General features: G+C 58.2%; 5 protein-coding genes across 5 annotated transcripts in view; 3 read left to right on the plus strand and 2 right to left on the minus strand.

Moving 5' to 3' along the window:
* Window positions 1-3,050, plus strand: part of OT_ostta04g00760 (unnamed product) — a gene marked incomplete at both ends in the record, with an annotated part of 3,754 nt that extends 704 nt beyond the window's left edge. Inside the window, 2 exons of the mRNA XM_022984422.1 lie at window positions 8-633; window positions 693-3,050. Coding sequence (XP_022838697.1) covers window positions 8-633; window positions 693-3,050 — 2,984 coding nt within the window. The remainder of the gene's footprint in view (window positions 1-7; window positions 634-692) is intronic.
* A 211-nt stretch (window positions 3,051-3,261) lies between these two features.
* Window positions 3,262-5,694, plus strand: OT_ostta04g00770 (Small-subunit processome, Utp14; the record flags this gene model as incomplete). The annotated part of the gene is made up of 1 exon (XM_022984423.1): window positions 3,262-5,694. One exon carries the CDS (start codon window positions 3,262-3,264, stop codon window positions 5,692-5,694), a length of 2,433 nt encoding a protein of 810 aa, XP_022838698.1.
* Window positions 5,695-5,718: 24 nt separating this feature from the next.
* OT_ostta04g00780 (Multi antimicrobial extrusion protein) lies at window positions 5,719-7,335 on the minus strand (the record flags this gene model as incomplete). Its single annotated transcript, XM_022984424.1, has 1 exon — window positions 5,719-7,335. One exon carries the CDS (start codon window positions 7,333-7,335, stop codon window positions 5,719-5,721), a length of 1,617 nt encoding a protein of 538 aa, XP_022838699.1.
* Window positions 7,336-7,379: 44 nt separating this feature from the next.
* OT_ostta04g00790 (K Homology domain, type 1) lies at window positions 7,380-8,294 on the plus strand (the record flags this gene model as incomplete). Its single annotated transcript, XM_003078561.1, has 1 exon — window positions 7,380-8,294. The coding sequence occupies one exon, from the start codon at window positions 7,380-7,382 to the stop codon at window positions 8,292-8,294; it is 915 nt and encodes a 304-aa protein (XP_003078609.1).
* A 65-nt stretch (window positions 8,295-8,359) lies between these two features.
* Window positions 8,360-13,519, minus strand: part of OT_ostta04g00800 (Tetratricopeptide repeat) — a gene marked incomplete at both ends in the record, with an annotated part of 6,732 nt that continues 1,572 nt past the window's right edge. Inside the window, one exon of the mRNA XM_022984425.1 lies at window positions 8,360-13,519. This exon is cut by the window's right edge and continues 1,572 nt beyond it. Coding sequence (XP_022838700.1) covers window positions 8,360-13,519 — 5,160 coding nt within the window.

Genomic DNA, 13,519 nt, shown 5'->3' on the forward strand with positions numbered 1-13,519 from the left:
ACGACAGCGCCAACGACAGCGCCAACGACACAACCGGTTGTCGGACCGAGGTTACGACCCGTTGTATTGCGCGACGACGTGTTGTACGCGGACAAGTACGTCATCCGAGGCGGGTACCTCGAAATCGTGGGCATTCCCACAGACACGGCATTCGTGGTGAGCGGCTTGCCTACTTTCAATGCTGATCGCACGCCTCACCGCGCCCTGCTTCACTTTCGATTTGGGTGGAGCCAAGGCGCGCGTGGCGAAGCCGCTTTAGGATCGGTCGGGTACGTAGAGCCTCCTTTCCTCGACGAGTCGACGACGCCGCCGGATTGGATCAGCGTCAAGGTGAACGGCCAATTGCACGGACTGCCGTACGCAGCCCGGAACGGCGATAGAATCATCCTTCGAATCGTCGCTCCGAGTGGGCAAGACCAGAGTAGAATTGTGCGGATGACTATTGGTGACGTAGTGGCGAACGTGATCGTCACCACCGCCCAAGTGTCTCCGCCACCGTCGTATCACTCGTATGAGCCGCCGATGCCACCGATGGTGTCTCCGCCGCCGCCGCGGCAAATACGTCCGCCGCCGCCACCGAAACCACCCATTCACGCACCGCCATGGCCGTCCATGCCGCCGATGCCGGTTGCGGCATCGCCCGACTAGGATCTTACTATGACACGCCGACGCCGACGCCGACGCCAGATCAGGATCAGGATGCGTCTTACTATGACACGCCGACGCCGACGCCGACGCCAGATCAGGATGCGTCTTACTATGACACGCCGACGCCGACGCCGACGCCGACGCCGACGCCAGATCAGGATACGTCTTACTATGACACGCCGACACCGACGCCGACGCCGACGCCAGATCAGGATACGTCTTACTATGACACGCCGACGCCGACGCCGACGCCGACGCCAGATCAGGATACGTCTTACTATGACACGCCGACACCGACGCCGACGCCGACGCCGACGCCAGATCAGGATACGTCTTACTACGACACGCCGACGCCGACGCCAGTGCCACTGCCGGAATCATCTTCGCCTCCGCCTTCGCCACCACCTCCGAATCTACCGCCACCTGATTCAGCGCCGAGTCCACCGCCGAATCCGCCGCCGCTACTTCACGATCCGCCAGCTCCTGCACCACCGCCGGCGCCTCCGTCACCTCCGACAATGGTTGAGATGAGGAACGTCACCTTGGATGCTGGACAGAACGCGGTGATGTTCTTGGTCCCACAAACGATCTCAACTCTTTCGGCTTCGAATCAGCCACTGACCCTCAGTTTTATGGAGAATCTTGAAGCCTTCGAGGCTCCATCAGGCGGACAGTACGAGTTGCCGACTTGGACGCGCGTGTATCTCAACGGAGAATTGCAGAGTTCCGGCAATATCCATGTGAACAATGAAGATCGCTTGCAGCTTTACATCGATGCATCGCCCGCCCACGGGTTCAGGCGAACGGCGTATCTGAGCTACGGTCACAAGCAATTTATCCTGGATGTCCAGACGACACCGTTGTCACCACCACCGCCAAGTCCTCCGCCATCTTCGCCACAAGCTCCGCCAATACCGATTGAAATTAGTCTCCAAGCGATCGCGAACCATGCGCCGCGTGTGTGCAGTGCTAAAGAGCAGTACGAATGGCAGCACACTTTGGCGCACAATCGCTCAAGCTTGCCGGTGAACTCGTGGTGCGCTCGCAACTTGGCGTCTGGTTCTCCGTTCACTGCTCCGCTGTGCTCGACAGTCAACGGGCGAGACATCCTCATCTTGGTCGACGCTAGCACGAACATCGGCCGGGAGTTGTTCTACAGCAAGGTGATCGACATGTTACACGACATGTATTGCACCATCGAGGGCACTGGATCCAAGGTGGGCGTTCTCTTGCTTCCGGGCACGGGCAATCCGTACGTGTGCGATGCCTACTCAAGCTACATTCCGTTGAATCACTACACGAGCGCTGAATTCCATGCGCGCTTAGAGCAGATGCGAGCTGATCCAGACGCGTGTTGTGGTAAGAGCATGCCCTTGGCGCAAGGATTTAAGGCGGCCCGAGCCATCTTCGAAGATTACGGTGAGTTCAACGCGACGGAGAGAAGCGTCATCGTGGTCACTGGATCGCTCCCGTCCACCTCTGTCGAGGCTGAGACGTGCTTGGCCGTGAGTGTTCCCGAGTATCGAAACATGACGAGAGATTATCCGTTCAACACGGAGGGAGGTGAAGACATGACGTCTTGCCAATACAAGCTTCGAAGCGTCCAGGGCGCGGCGGCTGAACTCAAGCTTCACGGTGCGCGCATATCCACCATCGTCGTACCTGGTGTGAACGGCATCCCGCCCACGAGCGCGTACTACACGGGTTCTCCGTGGCCTGCGGCGTGCGCAGATAACGGAAACTGCGAATTGAGCGCACCCTACGGTGGTGAACGTGGTTCCTGGGGGGCGTGGTACATGGACAACGCGACGAATACCTTGGTACGCGAGTACTCCGCCGGCCAGCCGCTCGCGTGTCAGATGCACGTGCGCCCGCACGTACCCGTCGTGAGCAAACCGGCATTGATCAACGCCATGAGCGTCCACCAGTGGGATCCAAACGATTATAAAGGAGCGATTGCGATCGCGATGTGTCCGATGCCCAAGTGTTTGTTGCCGTACCACGTGAACTTGACAGTTGTGGATTGGTGCGAGGGCAGAGAGCTCGGCGATTGGAACTCCACCAAGGCGTGCGTGTACCAGGCGAAAAACGCGTTCTGTGATCATCGTATGGCTGGAGGTCGTTCCGACGCGTGTTACTCGACCGCGGTCGTCGATACATTCGCCACGAGCGTCGTCGATAACAAATCAGCCCTGAACACGACGATCACGTGCACTCCGACGGGTTGCTCGGGTTCAAGCCGCATGTTCAGAATCGTGTGCAAAAGCGGCGAGCCCTGCTTCACGTACGAGACCGACGAGGGACGCGTCCACGACGGGTCTCACAACTATCCCACGTCACATAGTTACCCCGCATCGACGCCGAGTCATTACCCGGCATACCCAGCGTCGACGCCGGGCTAGAAGCGCGCGCGTGGCGTCATTCGCCCTCGCGCCTTTGTAGAATAGACACGCACACACTCTCTTTCATTCATTCACCGCGGCCGCCACCTCGCGGCGCGTCCTCCCAGACCCCTCGCACGAAACGTCCACGCGCGACGGCCGATACCCCTCGCCGCGAGCGCGTCGTCTACACCGCCGAGACGCCCGCGAAACGACGCGCGCGTGCGCATCAATGCCGAGCCGCCGGAAAAAACTAGCCGGCGGCGGCGGAAGAAAACCCTCCGTGCCATCGCCCTCGGACTCGGACGTCGACCCGCCGAGCGACGAGGACGTCTTCGAGGACGTGCGTGACGTCGACGCGTTCGAAGACGAGGAGATCGACGAAGACGAGGCGTTTGACGACGAGGATGAGGCGCGCTGGGGCGAGGCGTTGGGCGGAGGCGCGGAGAGCGACAAGGCGTGGGACGACGACGACGATGGCGACGGCTATGAGGGCGTGAAGAGGGATGGGAAAGACGGCGATGATGATGATTTACGAGCGGTGATGGACAGCGAGGAGGAGCAGGAGGAGGAACCGCGGACGTCGGGTCGTGACGCGGGTAAGGCTTTGAAGCGCCCGCGGGAGGATGAGCGAGACGACGGAGAGGAGGATTTGAGGGATCTGTTGTCGGAAGAAGAGGAGGAGGAAGAGGACGCGCGACGAGAGCGGGCATTGGATGAGATTGTGGGGAAGCGGAAGAAATTTGAGCTCGATCCAAGGTACAGACCGGTGGTGAAGCCGGCTGGAGAGGAGAACCTGTTCGCCATCGCGGCGAGGTCGGATCAACCAAAGCTGACGCTGAAGGACGTCATGGCGTCGCTCGGGGAGGACACGCTCTCTCGGGAGACGGTGAAACGATTGAATAAGATCGCGAAAGCGAAGGCGGTGGATGCACCGCTAGCGAGACCTATTCAGGAGCGCATTGACCGCAGGGCGGCGTACGCGGAGACGAGCGCTGACGTGAGCAAGTATCAATCCGTCGTCAAGGAGAATCGCGAGAAGCGTACGTTGAAGTTTGCGCCCGCGCGAGACGAGATGCAGCGCAAAGACACCCTCGGGGCGCTCACCGCGGACTTTCTGCCCAAGACGGAGATTGAGATGGAGATCGCAAAGGTGTTGAAGGAAACCGGCCACGCGAGCGCCAAGGATGTCGTTCGAGGCGAATTGCTCGAGATGAATCACTTGGACACCGAGGACATCAAGTCGCGTCAAGCGAAGCTGGCAAAGATGCGTGCGGTGCTATTCTATCACGAACAAAAGGCGAAGAGGTTGAAGGCGATCAAATCCAAGGCGTATCATCGCGTCAATCGCAAGGGCGAGCTCAAAGTCATCGGCGACGAAGACGACGAAGACGCTGACGGTCAGACCCCGGAAGAGCGCCGCGAGTACCTGCGAGCGCAAGAACGTATGTTGCTTAGACACAAAAATACGTCTCGGTGGGCCAAGCGAGCGATAAAGAAGGGAATCGCCCACCTCGCAGGGACGCGCGAGAAGCTTCAGGAACAGCTTCGCATAGGACAACAGCTTCGAGAAAAGATTGAAGGAACGCGAACGACGACCTCGGACGGGGAAGGGAGTACAGACGCGGAAGATTCCGACGATGACGATGCTCCCGATGATCCTGCCGCCGAGCGAAAGCGCAGACTCAAGGCGAAGGCTGCGGCGCTGAAGGCCCTGGAGGATGGTGGGAGTGATTTGGCAGGCGCGAATGAGAGCTTGTTCAAGCTTCCGTTTATGGCCCGAGCGATGGAGAAGAGACGGACGGAGAGTCAAGCCGAGGCACGTGAGATGCTTGACGAGCTTGATCGGATGGACCGCGAGGATGAAGACGGGTCGAGCGATAGCGAGGATGACTCGGACGATGACGAGTGGGAACAGATGACCGCTCGTGCCAAGCAAGCCGTGGCTCCGAAGAAGGCTCGAGAAGACGAGCCACCGAGCGCAACGACGAAGCCCTCGAAGACTTCTAACAAGAATTCTAACGGTCCAGTGATCAAGGCGAAGCCCGTTGGTGAGATATCCGACGCGGCGAGAAAGATGCGCCAAAAGGCTGCAGCTCGCGTGGCGCCGCCACGTGTCGTTGAAGAGGAAGACGAGGAACCGACCGTGATGCTCGATGAAGAGCGACAAGTCGGGATGAATAATGAAGACTTGATGCGTCGCGCATTCGCGAACGATGGGATCGAGGCCGAGTTCGAGAAGGAAAAGCTCGCAGATGTGAACGCCGAGCTTCCCGACGCCGACACGCCGAAAAATCTTCCAGGATGGGGGCAGTGGGCGGGAAGCCAGAAAACACCCAAGTGGATGATCGAGGCGGAAAAGAAGGCCAAGGCAGAACGCGCCAAGGCACTCAAGTCTCGCCGCGATGCCAAGTTGAAGCACGTCGTCATCAGTGAGAAGTTCGATAAAAAGGCGGCGCAGTTCAACGTCGAATCGCTCCCGCACGGTTTCTCGAGCAAGGCCACGTACGAGGGCACAATGCGCCAGCCGCTCGGTCCAGACGTCAATACGTCGAGCATGTTCACCAAGCTGAATGCACCGAAGATTTTGAAGCCGACTGGCTCCATCATCAAACCGCTCAAACTACCGAAGCAAAAGCAAAAGACAAACAAATCCCGCCGTTGATGAGAAAGAATCGAGCGATTGTTGTTACAGTAAAAGAATTCCGTCTGAGTCACTCTCTAGTTTGCTATCCTCTTTGTCGCTACTCTCGTCTTTATCTTCCACGGCTCCTTCATCACGCAGACGCTCGATCGCGTTCTCGCTCGCTTTATGCCATTGAATGGCGAACGGCGCACCGATCTCTCCCGCAAAGCAGATGATCACATTGAAAACCAAATGTAAAACGCTTGACACCAGTATACCGATCCATATACCTACGAGTCCGAGTTTTGGACGCCCGATCCCTAGGAACGCCGCAAGAGGGATCCCGACGCACCAGTACGAGAACACGAGCACCGGCGTCATGACGGTTTGCTGCCCGGCACCGACAATGACCCCACTGAGAGAGACCTGCAGTCCGTCCGTGGCGATCAAAAGCGTGAGCAACGGCACGAGCTGATCGAGTCTTCGTGTTATGCTGTCATCTTGCGTGTAAGTCGCGAACAGAGCGTCGGCGCCGATGAAAAACAACATAGCACTCACCAAGGCAAAGCTCAGGGACAAAACCGCTGTGGCGCGCGCAAGCGTCGCGGCATCTCGAATTTTTCTCTCGCCCAACGCGTTTCCCACGCTCGTGCTCGCCCCGCGAGCCCACACACACGCCCACGAGTAGAAAAAAAAGTACGTATTTGCTAAGAAGGCCTGAGTCGCCAACTCCAGCGTCGCGTTCGCGCACATGGACGCCAAGACGCTGTTGAAATCCCACGACCACCACTCGATGGCGCTCATGAATAATCCGGGCACGGCGAGCCGCAAAAAAGCGCCCCAATCCTCGAACACCTTGGACAGCCGACAGCCCCGCAAAGTCTCCCTACAGCACGGACTAGTCAAGAACGCGGTGAGGTACATAGTCATCGTGCCGAAATCGATGCACGTCAAAGCCACTGCGGCGCCGTGTAATCCCATCCGCAGACGCCACACGAAGAACCACGGCGCTATGAATTTCAACGGCGTCGTGCTCGCAGAGAGCGTCCCCACTCGCTCCGACAATTTCATCGCCATCATCGTTTTTAACGCCACGCAAGTGACGCTCTGCGCGAAAAGTCCCGGAATCCGCACTCGCGCGAACGCCTGCACCGCTTCCGCCACTTCCGCATCGACGCCCACCGTCGACAATAACTTTTCCGCGTTCCAAAAAATCAACCCACCCGGCGTCGCCGCTAACGTCCAAAGAATGACCGTCGCCCGCAACGCCGTCTCCCCGATCGCTCTTTTAGCGCCCATCCCGTTCGCCTGCGAGCTCGTCGTGTCGACGCCACTTCCCAGTCCCCAAATCACCGAGTGCGCCGTGACGCTGCAGACGACGGTTCCCAAACCGAACGCCGCCACCGCGCGCTCCCCACCCACTCGACTCAACAACCCGAGCTGAAACGTCTGCGACGTCGACGTGGAGATGTACTGTAAGATGAGCGGCGAGCCGAGCGCGGCGACGTGCAGCGCGGCGCGCGAGAGTCGCAGACTCGACGCGTCCGTGACTTCCTGAATCTCTTCATCGCGCGCGTGTTCCTCGCTCGTCGTCACCGCGTCGTCGTCGTCGGGCAGGAGGGGCGCGTTGACGTCGTTCGCGTCGGTGTCCGCGGCGTCGACGCCATCGATGGCGCGCATGACGCGCGGCGCGCGGCAGAGTGCGGCGCGGCGTTTTGCATACGATGAGTTTCTTCGACGCCGTGCCCGTGTCGTCGTCCTCGGACACGGATGACGCGGACGAGCGGGTGGAGCAAGAGGCCGTGAACGAACGTCCGTCGACGAGCGACGTGAAGGCGCCCGCGGGACGCGAGACGAAGACGATTTTACCGAAATTCGCCGACGACGTCTTCGAAGACGCCGCGCGCGTGTGCGCGGCGCAGAGACGCGCTCAAAGCGGTCTGCGCGACGCCGTGAACGAAGTCATGGAGACGAGATCGCGTCCGACGTACTTCGACGCCGGGGCGAGCGGAGAAGCGGAGGATGGGAATGAACGCGTCGCGACGGTTCGCGTGGACGTCATTCGAAGACGGCGAGTCGAGCACGGTGTGGCGATGCGGTTGCTCTCGAGCGATGGGAACGGCGTCGGGGAGATGGTGCAGGCGTTAGGGGTGAAGGTGACGCTCGATGACGATATCGCTGAGTGCGGGGAGAAGGAGACGCGAACGGTGGCGGTGCGCGGCGCGAGCGAGGCGGTGGAAAAGTGCTTAAGGCTCATTGATGCGCTGATCAGAGAGACGGAGAATCAAACGTCCAGACGGTTCTTCTGTCCCAAGGTGTTCTTAGGGGCGTTCATCGGTCGAGGGTACGGACATGTGAAGAAGATTGAAGGATTGTCAAAGTGTAAGATAGTGATTTCAGACGAGGAGAAAGTGCACGAAGGGAACGAGCACGCGGTGGTGCGGGCGATAGAGGTTCGGGGAACACCGGCGCAGGTGAATTTGGGGTACAAATTGGCTCTGCAGCAGTTAGACGAGGCGCTGCAGACAGCACCGGACGCGGAGGAGATAAAAGATGAGTTGAAAATGGTAAGCGGGGGATTCGATTTAGACGCCGAGAGACGTGCGCTGAAGAAGCCACGAAAGGAGGGGACGAGGTAAACGTGCTAGGACGTTTTAGCGCTTGATCACTGCTACCGGTACCGGTACCTACTATGTTTGTCTATCTATATATCGGCATCCCAGATGCCCGTGCGCTCCAATTTGCGCAAGTTCTCAACATTACGGTCCAAATCCCAACGCGGTGTTGAGACATTCGTCGCCGCAGACGTCACCGATTCGCTCGCATCATTGAACTCGATCTCCACGAAATCGTGCATCTGACGCGCCATGATCGGTACCAGAGATGTGGGAGTGGGCTCGAGCGAAAGTGTCGTGACCGGCTGCGTCACTGTCGACGACGGATTAGCTCGCTTTGAGTCACCGGCACCGAAACCACCACCGATATCATGCACGTTGAATTCAGACGTGATGCTCGCCGATGCGAAGCTGTGCGTGAAAGACGTCGGCGTGTTCTCATCGTGTGAAACGCGAGTATCATCTCCGCTCGAAATTCCCGACGCCGCGTCATCCACATCCGCCTCTGTCTCAGTCGGGGGCCAGAACACTCCTAAGACGTACATGCCGTTGAACGCGTCATCGATTATGAACGTTCCATCCTTGATCTTGTCTTGGAAGTTCTTGACGATCGTTTCCAGCGATGGAACCATCCGAGGCTCGTTCTCAGGAGTACGTTCGGTGATGCGAACGGTGACTGTGTCGGTGATTTCATCTGTTCTCACCACGCGAACTCTGTTCGCGTCGATCCCGAGCTCCACTGCAATTTCATTGCAGAAGAAAACTTGAGTAACGTGTTGTTTAAACTTCGCGGAGGGCATTGGTGTCATCATTTCCAAATCAACCCACTTGTCTTGTGTTTTCTTGCTCTGCTTATGTCTCTTCCCTGAGCGCCGCAGGGAGACTTCCTCGGGTTCTGGTGGTGCAAGGATCGGTGGTGGCGGCTCGATGCTAGCTTTGTGCATCGGCATGACGGCGTGTGCTGCAGGTCTGAGCGCCATGGTGGCCTTCGCCGCTGTGCGCCAAGATACTTTCGCTTTTTCGTACTCGTCGTCTCCTTTGAGCGCGAGCATCCCACCGGTGGAAGACTGCACGATTTTATGCTTTGGCGGCGCTCGAGGCAGTGAGGCCCAATCCTTTAGCGCTTTCGCGTTGAAGTAGTTCAAACTCGCGCTTGTACCACTTGCAGCGCCGTGCGTGAGCTTGAGTTGCTCGTCGGTAAGAGTGAACGTCTCCACAGATTCCATGGTGTCCGAACAGGCCACGTCGCACTCGAAAGAATGCTCAAACTTGATCGTTCTTAACAACTGGATGTTTACCGGGGCGGTGTGGTCGAGCGTCAGAAAGTCAAGTCGCTTGCCTTGCCACTGATACAGGCCGAGCATTTCGTTGAGTCCCTTCAGGAAGAACGAAACGTCCACATGTTGCCTCACGGTCCGTGAGTCGATCACGACGTGCTCACCGAGCTGCACGCCTCCTAAGAACGCGGGTGCAATAATCGCGATGCGATCGACAGATTGCAGCCCGTGAGCATCGGACAACTTTTCTTTTGCCTTCGACACGAGCGTTCGACACAGCATCACTCTGTTCATATCGTGCTCGTAGACGATGACGCACGTATCGTCTAACGCGCATGACTCCAGTCGCTCTGGGAACTTCACAGCATCTGAGATGAATACGAGTGAGACGTATTTACACTCGGTGCGCGTCAGGAGAACGTCACCTTCATCGTCATGAGCCACGTTTGAGGGCATCGCGCTCAGAGTCGGCGTCGATTTCACAGACATCTTCACGGAAGTCGCCGGCATGGAGCTCCTACCGTCGTCAGTTTGAATCTTTGATACGGCTATCTTCATGAGCTGGTGCTCCGCTGCGGTCGTCGTGAACTCCATCGGCACCTCCTCGTCATCTATCTCATCGATTTCTGCCAGGGCGACGCTCAGATTGAATATCTGAGTCTTTTCTAACGCAGAGTCGCCGCAGCAAGCTTTCGCCCGCTGATAGTATCTTAAGCATTCGTCAACTCTACCTTGAGAGAGTCGAGTGACGGCCAGATTATATAGAGCGGGATAGTACGTCGGATTTATCGTGATCGCCAATCTGAGCTGGGAGTTGCTCGCGTTCGACAGTCCCTTGCACCAATCCAGCATTGCGATGTTGGTCAGCGCCTCAACGTTCGTCGAGTCCGACTCGAGCGCATTAAGGTAGAGTGCTCCGGCGAACTCGAACTCTCCTCGCCTGAAAGCTAAATTTCCGAGTTTCACGTGCGACATCGCGTGCTTATCATCGATCAGCAGTGCATTTTTGAACTGTTCCTCAGCCTTCTTCCACTGTCCAAGCTTCACATAGAGGAGGCCCATCGCATACACCCCTCGTACGTCGCTTCTACGAATCTCAACTGCCCTCTTCATCGTATCCTTCGCCTCTGCGATGAAGCCAGTTACGTCCAGTAGCATCGCGAGGTTGTACAACGCTTTGTAGTAGTGAGGTTCACGATCGAGAGCGGCGAGATAGCTCGTTCTCGCACTCGCCCAGTCCCCAGACATGAAGTGCGCGTTGCCAATGTTGAAGTGACCAATCGCGCTTACCGGATCTCGACGGATCGCTATGTCAAACAAGGCGATCGCTTTCTCCGTGTGGCCTTGACTCAGGTATATGTTCGCAAGAGTGATCTGGCGTTGTGACGTACTCGCGATGTTCACGCTTCTGTGCGCGAACGCGTGAGCGTATTCTAAATCGCCTGCGCACGCTCTAGCGATGCCTAAACCTTGCAAGGCGTCCGCGCTCAGGTGATTTCTTTCTGCAATTCGAGAGCACACCGCCTCCGCGTCATCAACGGCGCCTCTACGGAAGCAGTCGATGGCAAAGCGCAAGTCCTCCTCTTCGAATTCTATCATGGTCCCGCGACGGCTCGGCGTGTTCTCCATCAACGGCGTGATAGTGTACATGAAGGAGTCATTCTCAGCATACTTTAGAGTCAACTTTTCTTTGCGCCATATGTGGCGGCCTAACACGTAAAGGAACAGAGTGTACACGGAAAGGGAGATACCACCAACTGTCCAGGAAGTTCTGTCCGCAAGGCGCTCTTTCACGGACGGAGGGGGCGGTGGAGGTAAATCGTACGTACCGTCTGGAATGCATCGCACACCACCAATGGCCTCTTGCACCTCAACACTAAGAACACCATCCGCTCGCATGCCCGCAGTCTCGCCCACCCACGCGGGGGCACCGCTGACGAATCCAGCTGGGCAAGGCGCGCATGAAATCGAGCCGAAAGCGCTCGCAAAATAATTGTCCTGGCACTGCGTACACGACATCTCACCGGAAGCAGGCTGAATCGTACCACGTGGGCACAAAGAGCACTCTGATGAGCCCGGGTTCGGAGCCACTGTCCCGGGCGCGCAGTTGGCGCAAGCGCTCGAACCTTGATACGGCGTCGCCGTGCCTCCGGCGCAACTTGTACACTGCGGTGCATTTGTGACTGAGGAATATTTACCGAGGCTGCATAGTTTGCACACTCTGTTCGAGCCCGATGATGAGAACACGTAAGAGCCCGGAGCGCAGTCAACTGACGGCAGATCGTACACTGGAGCCCCTACGTTTAAAGTGTTTGCCGTGACCGCGCTCGAAATCTTTGCCACCGCGTCCGTCAGATACGTCTGATTCCAATTACCGCCGTACATCGGCGGAAGCATTGCCGCGGAGGTGATTTGAAAAGCAACAATCACCGAACCTGACTTGACGCTGATGATCTCGACATCCGCAGCGACCGTTCCATCGTTGAGTGCGGACGCTATTCCAATCTGGAACGCCGACTCGTTCGCGCTCGTCCACTCTTCAATGTTTCCCTGCAACCGTAGAGAAATTTTTGGAGCGCTCACCGTCTCATTCAGCGGCGGCGGCGCCGGAGGCGGGGGTGAAGGAGGCGGTGGTGGTGGACTCGGCGGCGGACTCGGCGCCGGAGGCGCTGTTCCGCATGCGGTTTGACCCACTTCGCCAAACGTCCCGAGCCCCGATGCACAAGGTGTCGGAGTGACGGTGCCTGTATTTGGACACTCCGTGTCCACTGGACACAAATGACACGCATCGTCGCTGCTCGCGCCCTCCACGGTGCTGTACATGCCGCTCGGACATGGATTACAGTCGGAGGGCGTCACTGCGGCGATGATGATGCCGAACGTTCCAGCCGCGCACGGTGTACACGTAATTTGCTTGCCTTCGCTGTACGTTCCAGCCGCGCAGTCGTATTGCGCTGCGGCCGAGTCTGTTTCGTTGCAAAATCTCCCAGGGGGGCAGAAAGTACACGTCGTTTGACCACCAGCGCTAAATGTACCCGGATCGCAATCGGCGTTCCGAGAACCTGTCACGTCGGGGCACTCTTTCCCAGCTTCGCAACGCGTGCACGCGCTCACCGCGCCCCCGTAGCTGTAAAATCCCAGCGCACAATTTAACTGCAAATTTTTCGTTGTATCCATGCAGTATCTTCCGGGCGAGCACTCGGTACAGGACGTGGCGTTCCCAACGCTAAATGTTCCGCTGATGCAATCCCTTATCGATGATACCAACGGTTTCGGACACGCTTTGCCGGCGTCGCAACCCACGCACGACGTCGCCCCCGCGACGGAGTACGTTCCGATCGGACACAATGTGGGTGGTCCAAGACCGTCCGGGCAGTAATATCCCGCCGGGCACGTTTCACACGACTCCCCACCCGTGGCGCTCACAGTCGGGTGACGGTTGGTATCCGATGCATTATACGGTAACGCGAAGGCGACGGCTTCGTTTTTGACATCGTAACCGCTGTACGTCCCGCCCGCGCATTCTCGGGGCGCCGTGAGCCCTTCCTCCGGACACGACTTACCTTCATCACACACTTTACACTCACCCTGACCGGTGAGCGGTTGATACGTTCCGATCGCACACGGGATGCACAACTGCTCTGTATGACCCTCTGGGGCGTACGAGCCAGCTGGACACGTGCCCGGAGTAATCCGTTGCGCGTTCGAGTAGCACAATCTCCCCGGCGGACACGGATCGCACGACGCCGACGCGCTGCTATTTTGATACGTCCCAACCGCGCACGGAACGCACTTTGTACTCCCCTCGGGCGCGTACGAACCGGCGGCGCACGCCTCGGGCTCGGTTGTGAGCGCATCTTCACATATATATCCCGCCGGACACGCATCGCACGTCGCCGATCCCGCGCTCGCGGAATAGTTACCCGCGGGGCAATCGACACATTCCGTCGATCTCGCCGCCGCGGCCCGCCC

This window comes from Ostreococcus tauri (assembly GCF_000214015.3).
Source record: "Ostreococcus tauri WGS project CAID00000000 data, contig chromosome 04, whole genome shotgun sequence".
NCBI classification, from domain to species: Eukaryota; Viridiplantae; Chlorophyta; class Mamiellophyceae; order Mamiellales; family Bathycoccaceae; genus Ostreococcus; species Ostreococcus tauri.